General features: G+C 49.3%; 1 protein-coding gene across 6 annotated transcripts in view; it reads right to left on the bottom strand.

Annotated features, from left to right (window-relative positions):
* Window positions 1–20852, bottom strand: part of RASGRF1 (Ras protein specific guanine nucleotide releasing factor 1) — a 102557-nt gene that overhangs the window by 73493 nt on the left and 8212 nt on the right. For all 6 annotated transcript variants that reach the window (XM_044932837.2, XM_044932838.2, XM_025271093.3 and 3 more), the window contains exon 2: window positions 4445–4551. In XM_044932837.2, the coding sequence (XP_044788772.1) occupies window positions 4445–4551 (107 nt within the window). The remainder of the gene's footprint in view (window positions 1–4444; window positions 4552–20852) is intronic.

Below are 20852 nucleotides of genomic sequence, written 5' to 3'. Positions count from 1 at the left end.
GATATGTATACATATATCCCCTCTTTTTTGGAGTTCCTTCCCTTTTAGGTCACCGCAGAGCACTGAGTCAAGTTCCCTGTGCTGTCCAGCAGGTTCTCGTTAGTCATCTGTTTGATACATAGTAGTGTATACATGTCTATCCCAATCGCCCAGTTCCTCCCCCTGCTCCTGCCCCTTTGGTGTCCATAAATTTGTTCTCTATATCTGTGACTCTATTTCTGCTTTGCAAATAAGTTCATCTGTACCATTTTTCCAGATTCCACATACAAGTGATATTATATGAAATTTGTTTTTCTCTTTCTGACTTGCTTGACTCTGTATGACACACTCTAGGTCCATCTGCACCTCTGTGCAGCGCCGTCTTTATAGACTCACAGATTCTCAGAGCTGGGAGGAAACTCAGGAATCACGAAAGGCCAACTGTCTAATTTTATAAACAAAGAAACTGAGGCCCAGAGAGGGGAAGTGACTTGCCTCCCTGAATGACAGTCAGTCACCGAGCGTCGAAGCTGGAGCTGGAATCGCACCACAGTTCCTGAGGAGTCAGGTCTGTGCTCTCCACGTGGCCGTCCGGTTTCCATCTAGTTCTCCTTACTGAGCTCCAGACCACAAGCCACACTTGGTGTTACATTTTATACATTGCTGTACAGACACATAGCCCAGAGGCATCCCATAATCTAGACTACTATGCATACAGTGGCAGAGTGCATTGTGTCTGTACCTGTTCCTATACCATGTGCTTATTTTTGTACATACCTTGTTTCTACTATGTTGTGTCAAAGTGAAAGTGTTAGTCGCTCAGTGGTCTCCGACTTTTTTGTGGTCTCACGGACTGTAGCCCGCCAGGCCACCATGGAAGCCCTAGGGGCAGCCAACCTGGTCCACAAATTAAAGATGCCTCTGAAAACGCATCTAGACCTGCACGCTTGGTGCCAGACTGGACCCTGCTGGCTTCTCTCAGCCCTTCAGTCTGTGCTATGGTTGTCCATCCGCATAGCATCTGACTTGAAGAGCTTCTGGGTGGCCGTGGCTTCTGGGTCGGCAGCAGCCAGGGACACCTCACTGTCTCTCTGCAGGTATCTCATGGGCCAAAATGACCACATCTCTTAGAGAACCTAACTGTAGCCTCAGCAGCTAGTTTTTGTCTTCCCCTTAAATGTCCTGGCCCAGAGCAAAAAAACCTGTGTCCGAGTCCAGTGTGGCCTTGGCAAGAGTTGAGGAGTCAGAATTGGTTTGGGACTTCTGGTCCCTCCTTTTTCTTCTTCCAACATCTCTTCCCATTCTCTTTGAAAATAAAACTTTCCCTCAGAAAAGGATCAGACGATGTTCCTCTGTGAATGTGTTACTCACTCAGTCATGTCCGACCCTTTGCAATGTCATGGACTATAGTCTGCCAGGCTCCTCTGTCCATGGGATTCTCCAGGCAAGAATACTGGAGTGGGTTGCCATTTCTTTCTCCAGGGGATCTTCCTGACCCAGGGATCTAACCCATGCCTCCTGTACTGAGAGCCAGATTCTTTACCAGTGAGTCACCTGGGACACCCACTCATTGGCATAGCTGACCTTAAGATAGGGAGATTCTCTAGGTGGGCCTTACCTAATCACATGAGGCTTTATTTTACTTATTCATCTAATTTATACAATTTTATTTGGCTGCACTGGGTCTTAGTTGCAGCCCCGAGGCTTGTCAGATCTTAGCTCCCCGACCAGGAATCACACCCACATGCCTTGCATTGGAAGGTGGTGTCTTAACCACTGGACTACTGGAGAAGGCCCCACATGAACTTCTTAAAATGGAGAGCTTTCTCTGGCTGGTCACAGAAGGAGTGGTCAGAAATTTGGGGCTGGAGAACGATTTGGTGAATCACTGTTGGCTCAAGGAGGGAAGGGACCACGTGGCACGGAATGCCAGGCTGCTGTGCTACAGGATGGGGCTGAGAGCCTTCCCTGACCTCCAGCCAGCAGGGATGTGCTCCTATAAGAAACTGACTCTTGCCAACAATAGGAGTGAGCTTGGAAGCAGAGACATCTCCAGAACTTCAAGGTCAGAAGTTTGACTCCTTGATTTTAGCCCATGACCTCTGTGCAGAGATCACAGCCAAGTCTCAGTCCAGACTTCTGACCACAGAACTGAGAGAAATGGGTTTGGTTTTGAGCTGCTAAGTTTGTGATCATTTGTTCTGCAGCTGTAGAGAACTAAAACACGCTAATAGACATAATTTGTTTTACAAATTTGAGGGGAATTTGGGAATGGGAAGCACAGACCGTAAATGTACAGTTTGATTGAGGTGGATAAATGCATATGCCCTGATTGAGATAAAGAAAATCCTCAACACCCCAGAATTCCCCTGTGCCCCTCCTTATCAATCCACACCCCAGAAGTAGCTACTTTTGGATTTCTGTCACCACAGTTTAGTTCTGCCTGTGTTATTAGACTTTCAGATAACAGGATTCAGACAGCATGTACTGTCTTATGTCTGGCTCTTTTACTCCGCATCCTGGCTATCTGTTTTGTTACACATATTTGCAGTGGGTTCCTTTTTATTGTTGAGCGGTATTCCATTGCAAGGATGTATCAAGGTTCTTTCCTACATCTGCCTGTTGATAGACACCTCAGCTATTTCTAGTTTGGGGGCTATTGTGCATAAAGCTGCTAAGGAAATTTGCATGCAAGACTTTCTGTGGATGTTTTTTATTTCTCTCGAGATAAATACTAGGAAGTGGAACTGCCGGGTCACAGAGTAGGTATATGTTTCACTTTTAAAGGAACTGCCTAACGATTTTTCAAAGTGGTTGAACCACTTTATGTTCCCACCAGCATTGTGTGATTTATAGTTACCCCACCCCCTCTCCAACATCTGCTACTGTCAGTCTTTTTTTTTTTAAATTTCTTTGGCTGCATCAGGTCTTAGTTGTGGCAGGAGGAATCTTTGTTGGGTCATTCGGGGTCTTTCACTGTGGCACAGACTCTCTAGTTTGGCTCACAGGCTTAGTTGCCCCTCTGTGTGTGAGATCTTAGTTCCCCAACTGGGGATTGAACCCATGTCCCCTGCATTTCAAGGTAGATTCTTAACCACCGAACCACCAGGGAAGTCCCCTTTATGTATACTTCCAACACTTATCTGGGCTTCCCTGGTGGCTCAGCTGGTAAAGAATCCGCCTGCAATGTGGGAGACCTGGGTTCGTTCCCTGGGTTGGGAAGATCCCCTGGAGAAGGGAACAGCTACCCACTGTAGTATTCTGGCCTGGAGAATTCCATGGGGTTGCAAAGAGTCGGACACGACTTTATGAAAGTAAAAGTGAGTGACTTTCACTTTCACCACTTATCCATCTTTCATTTATTATTCATTTATCCACTTATCCATCATTTACCGCCCACACATACACTCAACATCCAACTTCTGTCCATCCATCCTTGCATTCTTGCACTCGACATTTGCTGAACTCTTGTCTATATAAGGCCTTTGGTCCCTGCTCCCAAGAGCTTACATTTTGTAGACAAGTAGACACAGAAACACACTGTTATCCTCTCAGCCAGAAAGGTCTGCTGCTTGAAGGGGTGAGTCTGGGTGTCCAATCTCCCTGAGAGTACTCAGCCCTGCTGGGGATTGTTAGCTCTGGGGCCACACCCTAGCCCCCAAGCCCATCATTTCCCTCAAACCTAGGAAGGCTCCATTCAGTTTGAAGCCCCTGTTTTCTCTGTTGCATACACTTTCCTTCTGCTCTTCTCCCCACCTGGCCCAGTGAGTCCCTCCAGAGAGGGGCACACATGGATGGGAAGGAGGGAAAGAGCCAGCTAAGAATCTGCACATCCAAGCACAGAGAATTTCAGTCTATAGAGAAGACCAAGGCCCAGAGAAAAGACAGGACCAGCACATTCCTGCAGCATCCGGTTTAGAACTCAGGTGGTCTTAGCTTTTGGTGACCATAAAACCTTGTGCGTAGTCACTCAGTTGTGTCTGACTCTTTGTGACCCCATGGTCTATAGCCCACCGGGCTTCTCTGTCCATGGAATTCTCCAGGCAAGAATATTGGAGTGGGTAGCCATTCCTTTCTCCAGGGGATCTACCCGAACCAGGGATCGAACCCGGGTCTCCAGCACTGTGGGTGGCTTCTTTACCATCTGAGCCACCTGGGAAGTCCTGTAATAAAACCCTATAATCCAATCAAATTGGACTCAGTTCTCTTGGGATAATAAAAGAAGCTCATCTGGTTGGAGGCAGGAGGGCACCCTGCTGTTCCTCGGGGGCGCTTGGTTCCTTGTGCATCCCAGAGAGGCACATCAGAGCCCCGGGTCTCTAAGAGTGGACCTGTCAAGACGCCCTTCTTACAGCTTCATGTCCCCTCCATGTGCTCCCTCTCCATGTCTTCCCCTCCTGGGGTTTGAGTTTGCCCAGGACGGGGCCCAGTCTCCTGCCTGGACCTTGGGGTGGCTGAGGCGTACCTGGCGTGAGCGATGGCCGCCACCCACTCGTCGCAGTCCTTGGCGTCCTCTGTCCTCAGCTCCAAGGCTTTCTGGTTCTCGTGGCTGAAGTTAACCGTGAAATAGTGCTGCCCAAAGAAAAAGAAGACAGCCCCGATTACCAGGGTGATGGGCAGGGAACCAGCAGCGTCTCCTGTCATCCATCTGGCTGCTTTGCAAAACACTCTGCTGCCACATCTGCTAGGCACGCACTCATTATCTATGATCATCTGAATGCCATTCTATTTAGCAGTTTCAAACTCTGATTAAGGCAGGCTTTGTACAATGTAACAGAGCCTATGCTTAGGTTATTGTAAGAAGGAAGCAAAACCCACAAAGCCCTCTTTGCCAACAGACTGCACAAAAGCCAGTTTTAAACCATCAGGTATGCTGGGAGAAAGGCAGAGGAAACACACCAAGAGAGCATCCCCTCTGGCAACTGGGTACCCACTCAGTGCAGCATTCATTTCATTCACTCCACAGAAACATTCTGTGTATTCTACTATGTCCTGGCCTTAGAGCAAGAACCAGACAGACCCTAGCAGAGCTCACCAGAAGCCAGCTGTATGCTGGGAGCTGGTGGCCAACTTAGAGCTGGGTCACACGGGGGGCCTGCTCTCCAAGCTGCCAGGGCAGCAAGGACGCCAACAATAGACACACAAATGTAATATCATTCTATGAAGGAATACCTGTAAAGCTGTTAGAATGCTGGAAATCTAGTAAGCCCACATGTTTGATATCATTAATGCAGTGCAATGATCATTACCCTCATGGAGGTAAGAAAAAAGTCCAGGGAAAGTCACCCGCTGATTCAGCCCAGGAAAAGCAGGAGGCCTTCCCAGAGGACAAGGTATTTGTCCAGGTTTTACTTCAGTTGAAGGAAGAACATGGAGGGAGCACGGACCATCTAGAGTGCACGGCATGTTCCAGGGGTGGGAATAAGGCATGCCAGAGCTGAGGCTGGGTGGGAGGAGGGGCCTGCATGGTGGAACTGAGCGGAAGGACACTCCCAGGTCTCTGGCTCGAGCACCTTAGGAGGGTGGGATGCCAGAGACTGGAGGGGGCATCGGCAGGATAAAGGGCAGGTGTCAGGGAGTCAAGGGTGGGAGTGGACATGCAGACTGTGTGTGCCTGGAGGACCATGTCTTTTTGGCTGCAGACAGGAGTCTAGGGTGCCAGCTTCAGGATGGAGAGGGAAGCTGGGAGCAGACTCGGTCAGAGAGAAGGTGCACAAGCAACGAATCGGGACCCCCCCCTGCGGAGGCCACCTGGGTCTGGCCTTGGAGGAGAGAGGCTGCGAGGTGCAGAAGGGGCCCCTCCAAACCTGCCTGTTCAGAAGTTGCCCCACAGGCCATGATGTGGTCTTGCGTCAAGGAGTGCCGGCCCGTCCCTCCCTACCCTGCAGCCCGGGCAGCAGGGAGCAACAGCACAAGGGGATAAACTTATTTTTTCGCTTCCGCTGACATTACTGTCTTTCTGTTCATTGTCATTCTTGGTGGCAGCCAGGGGTGTGTGTGTGTGCATGTGCGTGTGCGCTGCACAGTCAATGTCTCTCACTTGTTTCCTAGGAAACAGATCTGGCTGTAGAATGAAATGTCAGCTGCAGCCGCACATAACTGAATTGGGAAGGCTCCGGTGGGCACTGCCCCCTCCCTGGAGAAGGGAGCAGTGACACATGCAGCTGCGGGCGACAAGCCAGCACGTGCCCATATCCCCAGGGCTGGAGAGCTCACACACGCCTGACTTAACTTCATTCTGTATAATAGGCTCCAGGTTCAGAGATCTGGCTATATGATGAAATGCCAATGGAGGGGGTGGAAGGGGCTGGGGAAGGGGCCTCTGGGAACCCTGTGATCCTGTGTATTCCCAAATGCACCAAGTAGAACAGGTCTTGTGATCTGTTGACCACAGACGAATGTGAGGTGCAGAAAAGTCAGGCCACTTGCCCAAGGTCCCATAGCTGGAAAGGAAAGGAGCCAGAATAACACCTTCCCCGGGCACCTACTGTCCACACAGATCTTGGGCTTGATGCGGGGGTGAAGGATGGAAAAGGCAAGGTCCCTACCTGAAGGCACTTCTGGCCAGGGGAGGCTCAGGGTCCTAACTCAGAAACAAGGCCCTCTCAGCTCCACACGGGCTCAGCAGGGCTGCCGGGTCCCCAGAGAATCCCCAGGAGCACTCAGCACGGTCAGAGCTGGCTGGACTCATCTGTGGCCCTGGCCAATTCCCAGGGCAGGCGTAGTTTCCTTCCCCACCGGAGCTGTGGGGGGACCCGGAGCTGCTTGCCCTGGGGAGGAGACAGCTGGACTTGGTGGAGGCCCCTGAGTCTGGCTACTCAGAGCTGCAGCAGGTGGTGGGCTTGGCTGAGGCCCCTCCCTCCCAGCAGAAGCTTCTTTCTAGTTGTGGTACATGTACACAAGGGAATATCACTCAGCCATAAAAAGGAACACACATGAGTCAGTTCTACTGAGGTGAATGAACCTAGAGTCTGTTATACAGAGTGAAGACAGAAAGTGGAAAACAAATATCGTATGTTAATGCATATATATGGGATCTAGAAAGATGGTGCTGATGAACCTCTCTGCAGGTCAGCAGTGGAGACGCACACCTGGAGAACAGACTGTGGACATAAGGAGGGAAAGGAGAGGGTGGGAAAGTTTGAGAGAGTAGCACTAAAACATATGCATCACCGTACGTAGAATAGATGGTAGAAATTTGCTGTATGACACAGGAAGCTCAAAACCGGTGCTCTGTGACAAGCTAGAGGGCTGGGATGGGGTGGGAGGGGCGTGCAAGAGGGAGGGGACATGTGTATACCTTTGGCTGATTCATGTTGATGTATGGCAGAAACCAACACAATACTGTAAAGCAATTATCCTCCACATAATAATAAATCCTTTTAAAAAGAACCTTCTTTCTAAGCAGTCTTGCTTCACGGATAAGCAGATGGCTACCTGCCAGCCTGTGTACTGTAAGCCCCTGCCACCTCACCTCGGCTGGACAGCTGACCATGAGGAAGGAAGCCAGGAAGGCCGCCTCCCTTCTCCTCCCCAGCCCCAGCTTGAGTCTGGCCTTCAGAAACATCTGGCTTTGTTTTTCTTTTTTTTTTTAACATCTAAAATTTTATTTATTATTGGAATATAGTTGCTTTACAATGTTGTGTTAGTTTCTGTTGTACAATAAAATGAGTCGGCTATATGTACACATATACCCCCTCTCTCTTGGACCTCCCTCTCACCCCGCCCCATCTCACCCCTCTAGGTCATCACAGAGCACAGAGCTGAGCTCCCTGTGCTATGCAGTGGCTTCCCACTAGCTGCCTGTTTTACACATGTGGTGTATACATGTCAGGGCTACTCTCTCAATTCATTCCAACCTGTCCGTCCCCTCCTGTGTCCATAAGCCCATTCTCTGCCTCTGGCTTTCTATTTCTGCCCTGCAAATAGCTTCACTAGTACCATTTTTCTAGATTCTGCATATATGCGTTAAGATACAATATTTATTTTTCTCTTCCTGACTTACTCCACTCCATAGGACAGTCTCTAGGAGAGTCCTCTGGCTTTCGATAGCTGCTGATACTCAATTCTCAGTCCCTCAGACCAGAGACAGGGCTCCCAGAGGCCCCTTCCCCAGCCCCTTGCACCCCCTCCACCGCAAGCTGCCAGTTCACCCTTCTGTCCGTCCCACTACTGTGTGGCCTGGCATCTGTCCCCATTGCTGCTGTTCTAGTTCAGGTCCTGGGACGGTTCTCCCACAAGCATCCTGCATCTCTCTTCCTTAGAGAGAGCACCTAGACCCTGAATAACCGACCGGCTAGAGATACAGGTGAAGTGGCCCACTGGCTGGAGGGACGTGCATACGGCCATAACAGCATGCAAGACCCACTGCATCTCCTAGGAAGCTGGCTACGGATGGCATGGTGAGTTCTGGAGAACTTGCAGAGCACCTTCAGGGTGGAAACCAAAGGGCCTGCAGCGCTGGCAGCTGGGGGTGGTGGTGGCGCTTGGCCGTAGACAAAGGGGAAATCGCAGGCCCTGGGCATCAGGCCAGCTTCTCAGCACACATTATCACCTCAACCCCAGGTGTGAAATGGATCGCCTCCACTTAACCGAGGAAGTGGAGGCAAGCACCGTGGTTTGCCCAAGGTCACCAGCCAGGAGATACCTCAGCTGAGCCAGGACTGGGGGCTGCCCTGGGCTGGAATGTAAGTGCTTCAGATGACTGGAGCATTCCCTCTGTGCTTGTAAACCTCCCCACTGACAGCTGGCCGGTACAACCACGTTGCCTGACTGACTAGTAGAAAGTGTTCACTAAGGGAAAGTAAAACTTCCACCTGGCAATTCTGAGTCATCACCCCACCTGACTTCAGGCAGCCAAATAAATGAGACTTCACTGGACTTGGGAGATGAGGGAAGAGGGACTACATACAGAAATGGAGACAAAGGACAAGGGAAAGCTGGAGGGAAGCACAGACAGAGAGAGACAGAAGGAAAAGCACACAGGGACACGGAGTCTGAGAGGAAGTGCAATTCACTGTGAAAGAACAAAACCCACACAGGGAGAGAATGGGTGAGCCAGGGGCTCCAGGAAGATGCTAAGAAAGAAGGATGTTTTAGATGCTTTGTTGTGTCCAGCTCTTTGTAAGCCCATGGACTGTAGTTTACTGTAGCCCACCAGGCTCCTCTGTTCATGGGATTCTCCAGGCAAGAATACTGAAGTGGGTTGCCATTCCCTTCTCCAGGGGGATCTTCCTGATCCAGTGATCGAACCTAGGTCTCCTCCATTGTAGGCAGACTCTTTATCATCTGAGCAACCAGAGAAGGCCAGATACTAAAAAATTTATCTATTTGACTGTGCCAAATCTTCCTTATGGCACACAGTGCCTTTTTTTTTTTTTTTTTCCAGCTGTGGCATGTGGGATCTAGTTCCCTGAATGAGGGATGGAACTCAGGCCTCTTGCATTGAGAGCGTGGAGTCTTAACCACTGGACCACCAAGGGAGTTCCCAAAATAGGTGACTTCTTGGCCTGTATGGGTTGCTGTGGACTTGGGAGCAAAAGTGTGATGACTGTCCAGCCCTGAGCCACTTCAGCAGCTCAGGGCAACATCAAAGGAACAACTGCCCATCTTGTGGGTAGATGCACTGCCGCATAGCAAGAAACAGGCTGGTCCCTTCCCAAAGGATGCTCAGGACTGACCGCCCATCCTCTGCTTGTTGCCATCACCCCACCCCATCCCCATCCCTGGATGCCAACGCTTGGGCTGGGCTGCCCACGGGTGTGCATGAGAGACAGGATGCCTGGTTGAGAGCGGCTGGCCTGGTATAGCTGAGCCTGAAGCTCTGCCCTGATGATGGCCCTCAGGACCCAGGGTGAGGCTGTTTCCCATCACTGCATCCTCAATGGGGAGTGGGGCTGCCTCTGGCTTGGCTGCTCTGAGGAGCTTACCTCTTGGTTCTTGAAGCAGGAAAAAATACCATCTCCCCTTCTCTCTGGTTCTTTGATCTTGTTCTTTTTTTTTTTTTTTTTCATCTGCACTATGGCTCAGCGATAAAGAACCTGCCTGCCAATGCCAGAGATGCAGGAGACTCTGGTTCAATCCCTGGGTCAGGAAAATCCCATGGAGGAGGAAATGGCAACCCACTCCAGTATTCTTGTCTGGGAAATCCCATGGACAGAGGAGCCTAGGGGGCTACAGTCCATGAGGTCACAAGAGTCAGACATCTAAACCATCATGAGGCATGTAGGATCTTAATTCCCTAACCAGGGATGGAATCCGTGCCCTCTACATTGGAGGGCAAAGTCTTAACCACTGGACCACCAAGGAAGTCACCTAATCTTGTTATTTCCATTGTTCTCTGTCTCTTGTCTCCTTTTGAACCTCCACACCTCTCTGTCCCTTTCTCCCTGTGTCTCTCTTGCTGCCCCTCTCCTCTCTACCCCTCCAAGTCCCTCTGCCCCTTCTCCCAGCCTCTGTCCACATGGAAAGTGAGATCACTTGGCCACAGCTGCACCACCAGCCACAGAAACCAGCCCACATATAGGGCCCCTGTCTTCCCTGAGTTGCTCAGGCTAGTGACTGGCTGCTTCCAGGGTTAGGGGCTCCTCTTTCTTTCTATACCCTGCCCTGGAAGCCCAGACATACATCCTCGGGCCCTGACACACTCTCCCCTCCCTAAACTCCTTTCTGCTTGGTTTGGGTGTTTGGGGACAGACTTTCTTGATGCCAGAGAATTATGCCCTGTGACAAGGGCCTGGGCTTAGGCAGGAATGGGGGATCCACTGGCCTGCTTTGGTTCCAGATCCTGGGATCAAGGCCTCGTTTTGGCCAGCCCAGCTCCCTGGAGCTCTGTAACCACCATAGAGAACCAGAGAGTGCTCCACCGCCAGCGACTGCCTGAGGATCTCACAGGCTTGTAGTCCAGAAGGCAGATGGGGTGTCTCTGGGCGTTCTGGGTAAATGTTATCAATATCCATCTTTTCTAGGGATGACCAGCGACCCTGGTTCTGCTTAGCCTCCGCCTCGCCTCCTGCCTATCCCAACTGGCTGGGAGGGCTTCTGCACCTCCACAGGATGTAGAACATGGGGAAACCACTGACAGGTGCGGTGACCAAACATCCCAGTTGACCTGGGACTGTAGATCACAACAAACTGTGGAAAATTCTCCAAGCGATGGGAATACCAGACCACCTTACCAGGCTCCTGAGAAATCTGTATGCAGGTCAAGAAGCAACAGTTAGAACCGAACAGGGAACAACAGATGGGTTCCAAACTGGGAAGAGTACGTCAAGGCTGTATACTTAACGGCTGTATACTTGTCACCCTGCTTACTTAACTTATATACAGAGTACATCATGCGAAATGCTGGGCTGAATGAAGCACAAGCTGGAATCAGGATTGCTGGGAGAAATATCAATAACTTCAGATACGCAGATGACACCACTCTTACGGCTGAAAGTGAAGAGGAACTAAAGAGCCTCTTGATGAAAGTGAAAGAAGAGAGTGAAGAAATTGGCTTAAAACTCAACATTAAAAAAACTAAGATCATGGCATCCGGTCCCATCACTTCACAGCAAATACAGTGGGAAACAATAGAAACAGTGACAGACTTTACTTTCTTGGGTTCTAAAATCACTGCAGATGGTGACTGCAGCCATGAAATTAAAAGACACTTGCTCTTTGAAAGAAAAGCTATGACCAACCTAGACAGCGTACTAAAAAGCAGAGATATTACTTTGCCAACAAAGGCCCGTCTAGTCAAAGCTATGGTTTTTCCAGTGGTCATGTATGGATGTGAGAGTTGGACTATAAAGAAAGCTGAGCGCCGAAGAATTGATGCTTTTGAACTGCAGTGTTAGAGAAGACTCTTGAGAATCCCTTGGACTGTAAGGAGATCAAACCAGTCCATCCTAAAGGAGATTAGTCTTGAATATTCATTGGAAGGACTGATGCTGAAGCTGAAACTCCAATACTTTGGCCACCTGATGAGAAGAACTGACTCATTGGAAAAGAATCTGATGCTGGGAAAGATTGAAAGCAGGAGGAGAAGGGGACAACAGAGGATGAGTTGGTTGGATGGCATCACTGACTCAATGGATATGAATTTGAGCAAGCTCTGGGAGTTGCTGATGGACAGGGAAGTCTGGCGTGCTGCAGTCCATGGGGTCACAGAGAGTTGGACACGACTGAGTGACTGAACTGAACTGAACTTAGGCGCTTCTGCAAGCAGCGGGCTCTGGAGCTAAAACCAAGACAGTCCTGAGCGCACCAGGACCCCTGGTCATCCTACAAAAGGTGGAGCAGGTGGAAGTCTCAACAGTGGGGTCCATGCTTGGCTGTGCGGCTCAGAACCAGGGACTCTGGGCAGCCTCTGCCTCTCCCCCTGGTAAGTGGAAAGTGAAAGTGTTAGTTGCTCAGTCGTGTCCAACTCTGTGACCCCATGGACCGTAGGCCTGCCAGGTTCCTTTACCCATGGGATTCTCCAGGCAAGAATAATGGAGTGGGTTGCCGTTCCCTTGTCCAGGGAATCTTCCTGACCCAGGGATTGAACCTGGGTCTCCTGCATTGCAGGCGGATTCTTTACCATCTGAGCCAGCTGGGAAGCTTCCTGGCAAGTGGGCATGACACTGACACCTGCTTTGGTCAACTATCATGAGTGGTCTCAATCATGCAAAATCAAGGTCTCTCCACCTTTAACTCTCTACCTGAGTGATTTCTCATTTGTGAATTCAGGCTATATTTTTTGTCCACACAGTAAGCCCAGACACTGTCCATCTCATGGTAGTAATCAGTGACAAACATGGAAGCCCGCGATGCCTAGTGCTTTCTGCAAGGCATGGGCACTTCTCACACTCAGGTCTTAACGGATCTCTTTCCTGCTCCCTCTGGACTGTCAGGTGTGCCAGCCCCTGCTGCTGCTGCTGCTGCTGCTAAGTCACTTCAGTCGTGTCCGCCCCTAAGCTTCTCCATCAAAGCCATTATCCTCTTGTAATGACTTTTTATTGTCTTTCCTATCACAGTAAATCCCCTACATACAAACAAGTCCTGTTCCAAGAGCACGATCGTAAGTTCAATTTGTTGCTGAGTCCAAAAAAATTACTCTAAGTACCCAACTAACATGATCGGCTACATAGTACTGTACTATAATAGGTGTAGAATACTTTTCTCACAAGCAATACATAAAAAGCAAACACAAAAATTAAAGAAAACAGTTTTAGTCTTAACAATGCAGTACCTTGAAAAGCACAGTAGTACCAGCTACATCACCGCTGCTTTTACGCTTGCTTCCGGACATCCTGGGCTTGCAGAAAAGACACTGTGCTATTGTACTCTACATTGTACTGGACAGTAAAGTGCACACAAGCACAACCGTTTGGAGAGGATGCATGCACGTGACAAGGTACGCCAGACATGTGAACTAACTCATTGACTGGACATGTGAACACACGTTTACATCTTTGAAAGTTCAGAACTTGACAGTTGGTATGTAGGGGACTTGCTGTACAGCACAGAGTCCTGATCTGGGCCTCCCAATAGAGATACCTGAGAACCTAAGCCGACACGGATGCTTGAGCCCTGTTTTTAGGCACATTAAACCAGAACGTGGGAGCAGGGAACAGGGAAGGCATAGGTTTCAGGCACTGATATTTTTCAAAGCTCTCCTGTTGGTCCCAGTGTTCACCCAGTGCTGCAAACCCCTAAGAGGGAGCAGTGTGTGCAGAAGAAGCACCTCTTTCCCCTACTCTTCCCCCACGTTCTCCTGGAGCCCCTTGTCCTGGAGCAGCCATAGAGACATGCCATCCATCCAGGAATTTTCAGTTATTTGGAACAGTGACAGGGAGAGACCAAATTAATGAGCAGTGTGTGTTGAACTCAAAGTACCAGCAACAAAGGAGGAGGCAGATATGTCTCAGAGAGAAGTGGAGATGGGAGATCATGGAACTAGAGTCGGGGGTTGGGGAGGACAGGGCAGAGAGAGATGGTTCTGGTCCAGGCCTTGGAGACCCGGACACAGGTTTGCTCCGTGGGTTCCGTTGATCACCACTGTAGCCATTCCAAGAGCAGTCCTTTTTGCTTAAGCTGCTTTGAATGGGCTCCTGCTCCTTTCAAACAAATGACTCCTGACCAAGAATGTCCCCAGAGCCTGGCACCGTGCCTCTGCCTGGGTTTGGAATGGTTTGGAATGGCCTTCATTTGCTGAATGGGTGGCTGAATTTGTGTCACCGTGGCACGGGAGCCCAGATCATTAATTAATTGATGCACAGCAAACGTCACAAAGCAGGTGGCATTGTATTTACTTCTCAGGTGGGTGAGTTGTCTGGAAGGGTGTGGGCCATGGCTTTCCATTAATGAGGCTTATGTCTCTTTAGGGAGAGGAGGCCCGCTCACTTCATAAAGGCACTGAGCAGTCGTACAATGAAGGGACTTCTTCTCTTAAATATGTTTAATGATGCATGTTGTTTAAAAATATTTACTTATTTGGCTGCATCAGTTCTTAGTTGTGGCATGCAGGATAGAGTTCCCTGACCAGGGATTGAAATCCAGGCTCCTGCATTGGAAGTGCAGCATCTTAGCCACTGGAGCACCAGGGAAGTCCCTGAAATAACTTCTTCCAGAACTTATCCCACCATGGAACACTTTTCATTTTTTGGAAGATCTATCAACATTCCATGAAACTAGTGTTCCGGGACTCCGGGAACTGTGGCACATGCTAGGCTTTGGAGTCACTTGGGTTTAAATTTATTATATATTATTTAGCCTTGGTGTCTTCAATATATCTCTTCATTTCTGTGGACCTGTTTTCTCTTTCACAAAAAGGGGAGGATATCACAAATCTCACAGGGTTGTGCAAAACATATGATGCTGTGAAAGCTCCTGGTTCATAGAAGTGCTTGATAATGGTTTTTAAACCACACAGATCATTTGCCAGGTCCAAGTGATGGGTCTAAACAACCTGTGTGCTCAGTCACTCAGTCATGTCTGACTCTTTCTGACCCCATGGACAGTAGCCCACCAGGCTCCTCTGTCCATGGGATTTCTCTTGCCATTTTCTCCTCCAGGGGATCTCCCCAACCTATGGAAGAGTTTCCTGCATTGGCAGGAGGAATTTTTACCACTGAGCCACCTGAGAAGCCCCATCAAAACAACTAGTTAGTAGCCAATTACTAGAAAAACCACACACTTGTGCATATACATGCTGGGTACAAATTGTGCCCTCCTAACATTCATGTCCATCATGAATCTGTGAATCTGTGACTAAGAACTTATTTGCAAATATGTGTTATGTAAAAAAAAATGGTACAAAGGAACTGATTGACAAAACAGAAATAGAGTCACAGATGTAGAAAACAAACTTATGGTTACAACAGGGAAAGGTGAGGAAGGGAAATATTGGGAGTTTGGGATTGATATATACTCACTACTCTGTCTAAAATAGATGACTATTGAGAACCTGCTGTACAGCACAGGGAACTCTGCTCAATACTCTGTAATGGCCTATATGGGAAAAGAATCTAAAAAGGGGGATATATGTATATGTACAGCTGATTTACTTTGCTGTACATCTGAAACAAACATAACATTGTAAATCAACTCTACTCCAATAAAATTTTTTTTAAAAGACCTTATTTGAAAATAGGATCTTTACAGATGTAAGCAAGGGAAGATGAAGTCATACTGGATAACAATAAGAGGCTTTAATAAAAAGAGAGAAATCTGGACAGACACACAGGGAAGGAAGTCATGTGAAGAGGGAGGCAGAGACTGGAGAGACGAATCTACACATCAAGGACCACCAAGGATTGCTGGCAGCCATCAGGAGCCAGCAGAAGAAAGGAAAGGCTCTTCCCAAGATCGCAGAGGGACCATGGCCCGTCTGCAGGCATCTTGGTCTCAGGCATCTTGGTCTCAGTCCTCTAGCCTCTGGAGCTATGAGGGAATACAATACTGTTGTTGTAAACTAACCCTCCTCAAGTAAACAAGGCATATGCACACGTACACACACAAGAGGCATGGGAGAGGCTTAGAAACTGAAGCGTCAGAGCTGACTAAGATCAAAGGATTACTCTCAATCAGCCATTTGGGGCGTTGTTTCCAACACCTTCAGCTCCTGCTTCTTCCTCATTTCTGATATTCAGTGGGTCACCAAGTTCTCTGCTTTGGATATCTCTGGCACTGTGCATTCTCCCATCCTCACCGCTGCGCCTGCTTCCAAGGTTCCTCATCTCCCAGCTGGGTAAACCATTCCCTCTGGTCTCCCTGCCCCTGGTCTTATCCCCTCTGAGTCATGCTCCTTGACCAGAAACCAGACCCATTGTCCTGTCTGGGCCTCTGCTCGCTGTCTCCTCCAAGAGGGAGGTGGGCTGGGGTCAGCGGCAGGATGGAGGCCATCACTCTTGGTCAGCCCCGCCTCTTCCTCTTGGTAGGTCCACTCCAGTGGTCTAGCTAGGCATTGTCAGCTTCTCCCCCATGGGCCCTGGCCCCTCCCTCCTGGTCCATCTTTGGGACCATGGTCCCAGTTGGCCCTGTGCCTCAGTCAGCCCTCTCTCCTGGATGCTGCGGAGGTCCCAGGGCAAACAGGACTGTGCTAGAGTGGACTTGAAGGGGCCTCATCAGCATGTGTGTGTGTGTGTGTGTGTGTGTGTGTGTGTGTGTGCAGTGCTCTGCCTGAAGTTCATCTCTCCTTCAATAAGGGGCCACCCACTCAGGCTCCCCATCATCTGAGGTCCCTTTCCACCTCTCACTGTTGAGATCCCAGGGGAAGTCCGTCTGCTCTCTGGCTTTCACAGAAGAGGTCCTGCTGACTCAGGCCAGGCCCCCTCAGGGCCTGCACACTGCCCTGTCTCACCGTGTCTGTAGCACAGTGAATGGCTCTTCAGGCTGCTTCCTCCCTGCCCTGGCTGTACCACCCTTGTGTCTGGGGCATACAAACGGGTGTCCCTGGGTACACTGTGTTCCAAATGGTCCTACTCAATAGAAGTACTGGCCTCGACCAGCCCCACTGGTACTCTCACACCAACCCAGAAAGGACCCTGCCTACTCACACCCTCCACCTCACTTGACATGACTCCACTTGGAGGCTGGAAGCCACTTTATGACCTTCTCCCTACCTGTCCTCCCACCTACCCTGCTCTGAGTGGCCTCATTTCACTGACCTCTGCCTCTGAGTTCTCAAGTCATGGTCCTCCTAGGGCCTGGTTACCACACCAGAAAGATTATATATACAAAGATATATAGATACATGACCATATATATGCATGTCTGTATAATTATACAAAGGGTAACATACTGCAAACACTATTCTACATGTGTTTTTCTGACTATATTGTGGAGACAATTCTCTATAAGTATATTTACTGTCCTCACCTTTTTATTAGCTGCATAGTATTCCACTGTGTGGATGTGCTGCAGTTTATTTAGCTAATCTTCTCTTGAGGGACATTTCAATAATTTATAGTCTTTTTTTCTTACAAACAGACCTGAAATTAGTAAACACCCTTGTGCACAGGTCATTTCTAACTGGGTTTTTGACAGAAGGTGAAAGACAGACCTATCCAGACTAGAGTTTTTTCCTTCTTTCAGCAAAGCAAAAATTCTTTCTTTGCAGCTGTAAAAAAGGATGAAAATGATCAATATAGAGAACTATCTCCACAATATACTGAGAAAAATGTGTAGAACAGCGCTTGCAGTATGTTGCCATTTGTATAGTTATACAGATATGCATATATATGGCCATACATCTATATACCTTTGCATATATTTGCATGTATAATCTCTCTGGAAGAATGTATAAGCAACCGGTAACATTAAAATCCTCTGTGGAGGAGAACTGGATTGCCAGGGTCAGCAGTGGGAAGCAGCATTTTCACTGTTTACGTCTTTGTAACTTCTGAATGTCAAACAATGGGAATATATTACCAATTCTAAAATTTTAAAAGTCAGTGGCTGTTTGAGAGTGCCTAACTGACCATCCACTTCCCAGGTTCTCCAAGCTGCCCCCTGCATTGTCCAGTCACCAGGACACTATCTTTTGGACCTGAGCATTGTAGCCTCATGGAGTGTGATCTTCAGTGAGCATGCTCAGCCTGCCCTGAGAGCCAGTGGGAGCCACTGATGGAGGGGTGAACCTCTGTTTATGCAGTGATTCTGCCCCTGAGGTCCTCATCACTCCCTAGTAGTCTCCCGTATGTAAGTCCCTGGGGGTACACAAGTGCTCCTACTGGATGAATTGCACTGTGACTTTCTGGGAGGCAATGGGTGTTCCATAATTGGCTGGTTTCCCTTTGTGCCCAGGCTACCAGGAAGCTCTCAGATGTAATTACACGCCTGCCTCTCCTCACCTGTGCCCACACTGTATGGGCTCTCCATCCAGAACACCAGTCCTTCCCCCAAGCTCCCCAAAGCCTGTGGATCTGTCAGAGAGGTGAGGGGAGTCCAGGCGACAACCAGTGTAGCTGGAGGGCAGGGAAGACCCACTGTGGAGAAAGTGCAGATGGGCAGCAGCAGGCTAGGGGTAAGGTTAACGGGCACACAGAGAGTGCTGCATGATTGACTAGTGCTTCCAAGCTATTTCACTAACTCCTTGAGTTTGGCTAAGAGTCTAAGAGGCAATTCCACAAAGCTGGTTATATTTCACTCATATATTCTGACAGAGGAAAAGTCAATCAAGTCTGTCTGAATTTCCAGACGTGTTTTTGGAATGCCAGCTACAGCGGCTAAAAATTCATTCATTCACACTTCTAAAATTAATTTCATTTTAAGGTCTCAGTTAGATTTTTCAATTTGAAAAATAAATCAAAATTCAACTGGGAATTATCTTCTTGAAAATAATTCTCTCTCTTTTTCAGGGGAAAGGAACTGCATTACCCTTGCTTGTTTAGTAAGACGTGGTCTTTAACTATAAATTGCTGAATTTAACAACAGAGGCCTGGATGTCCTCTGATCTTAACAACCCAGAACCAGGAGGCCTGACATTTATTAACAGCGAGGGCTCGGGGTCTTGCATGACACAGACACTCAGGTGTTTGTGGAGAGATGAGCTCCATCTATCTGAGCTTCATCCGAGCAAGGATGAGCTCTTCTCCATGTAAAACTGCAGGAACAGCAGGGTTACCTTGGTGTTGCATGAAACGCTAGGCATGGAAAGGACTTTGTAAGCCGTCAGCTGCAAAGGTGCTCTATCTGAGCGGTGGCTGGAGGAGAAGGTTCGGAGACCACCTGGAGCTTTCACGGGCTCACTACCAAGCCTGGGAGGTAGGAAGATCCAGAGGTTGTGCAGTCCAGGGCATGTGGGAACCAGGGATGGTTTCAGGGGCACAGTGCAGGGTGACGCATAATAGAGCGGGTGGAGTCTTTAGTGCTCTCACACTCCCCAAATTCAGGCCTTTGTGACCGCTCCGTTCGACAGCCTTCTCCAACCTGATCTCCTGCCTTCCCATGGGTTTTCCTCCTGTCTCTCCTCCCCCTGCCTCGATCTCTCCAGCCTGGAGCTGACAGCAGTCCATTCTGGCATTGAGACCTGTGCCAGCTCCTCACTGTGCTCTGTAACCTGCACATGGGCTTTAGGGGCCAGCTCTGCCTCCCCTGCAAGCCGCATTCACCGTCCTACTGGCCCCTTCCTGGGTGGAGTCTTCCCAATGCCCCCAGGCTGGGAAGAGATGCCCCTGTAGGTGTGAGCACACATTGCTGGGCACAATCTCTGCTTCCTGTCATTACACCCATCACGATGGCACTTCTGCTTTCCTCTCAGCTACTCATGTGTGTGTGTGTGTGTGTGTGACGACTAGATCTGCATTTTGGAAAGTGCTCTGGCTGCAGAGAGGCACATAAGTGCCAGGATGCAGTGAATGTACGGAGATGGTTCTCCCAACACCTCTAGAGCCCTGCTTTCATGGTAGGTCTGCACGTCCCTACTGCTTCTGAACTGAAGCCATGTGACCTGCCTTGTCACCCTGAACTGTGGCCAGAGCGGTCCACTTCTGGGTGTGGGGGGAAGCTTTAAGAGCCAGGGAGAGACTGGCCACATACCTGCCCTTGGTGGAGGTGACCATGGAGGCAGGTGTCAGGATGAATCTATGTCAGGCTGTGTCCCTGAGCGGTCACAGTGAGCAGTGCCCTCCTGCCAAAGCCTGAGCAGGAAATAAACCTCTGTTGTGTTCCTGGAAATTGGGGGCTTGTTTGTTACTGCAGTATGACGTCACCCGTGCTGACTAGTACACTCGTTAGGAGGCCTGCACCTAAGTCCAGACAGGATGATGGTGGCCTGGACTAGAGCCTTGGAGGAAGAGAGCGACCAGAGAGGATGGTCTGGGAGAGACTTAGGAGGTGAAATCCACAGGGCTGGGTGATGGCGTGGCCACCATGGATGAAGGAAGCTCCTGCAGCCACTTTCCCTCTTTCGGGGGCATGCTCACTCAGACCTTCTCAGAAACCCATAGGTTCTCTGAGTTAAAATTTACCATCCTATTTTTATATCCAGGGTCAAGGGTCTGTGTTGGCTCACTTCAAACCTTCCGGAGATGCAGGGGATCTGGGTCCTTGCTTTGTGGAGGAAGTGCCTGTCATAACCATGAAAGGTGAAGCCACAATGAAAGCAAAAGTATTAGATGCTCAGTCGTGACTGACTCGTTGTGACCCCATGGACTGTAGCCTGCCAGGCTCCTCTGTCCATGGGATTCTCCAGGCAGGAATACTGGAGTGGGTTGCCATTTCTTTCTGCAAGGGGATCTTCCCAACCCAGGGGTTGAACCTGGGTCTCCTATGTTGTAGGCAGATTCTTTACGGTCTGAGCCACCAGGGAAGCCACAATAGTTATAATGTATTGATTGGACCTACTGTGCTATTGTGAGGGGGGAACTTCTCAGTGACTCAGTGGTAAGGAATCCATCTGCAAT

The sequence above is a fragment of the Bubalus bubalis genome, chromosome 20 (assembly GCF_019923935.1).
Source record: "Bubalus bubalis isolate 160015118507 breed Murrah chromosome 20, NDDB_SH_1, whole genome shotgun sequence".
Classification (NCBI taxonomy): domain Eukaryota; kingdom Metazoa; phylum Chordata; class Mammalia; order Artiodactyla; family Bovidae; genus Bubalus; species Bubalus bubalis.
This window is presented reverse-complemented; position numbering and strand designations above follow the sequence as displayed.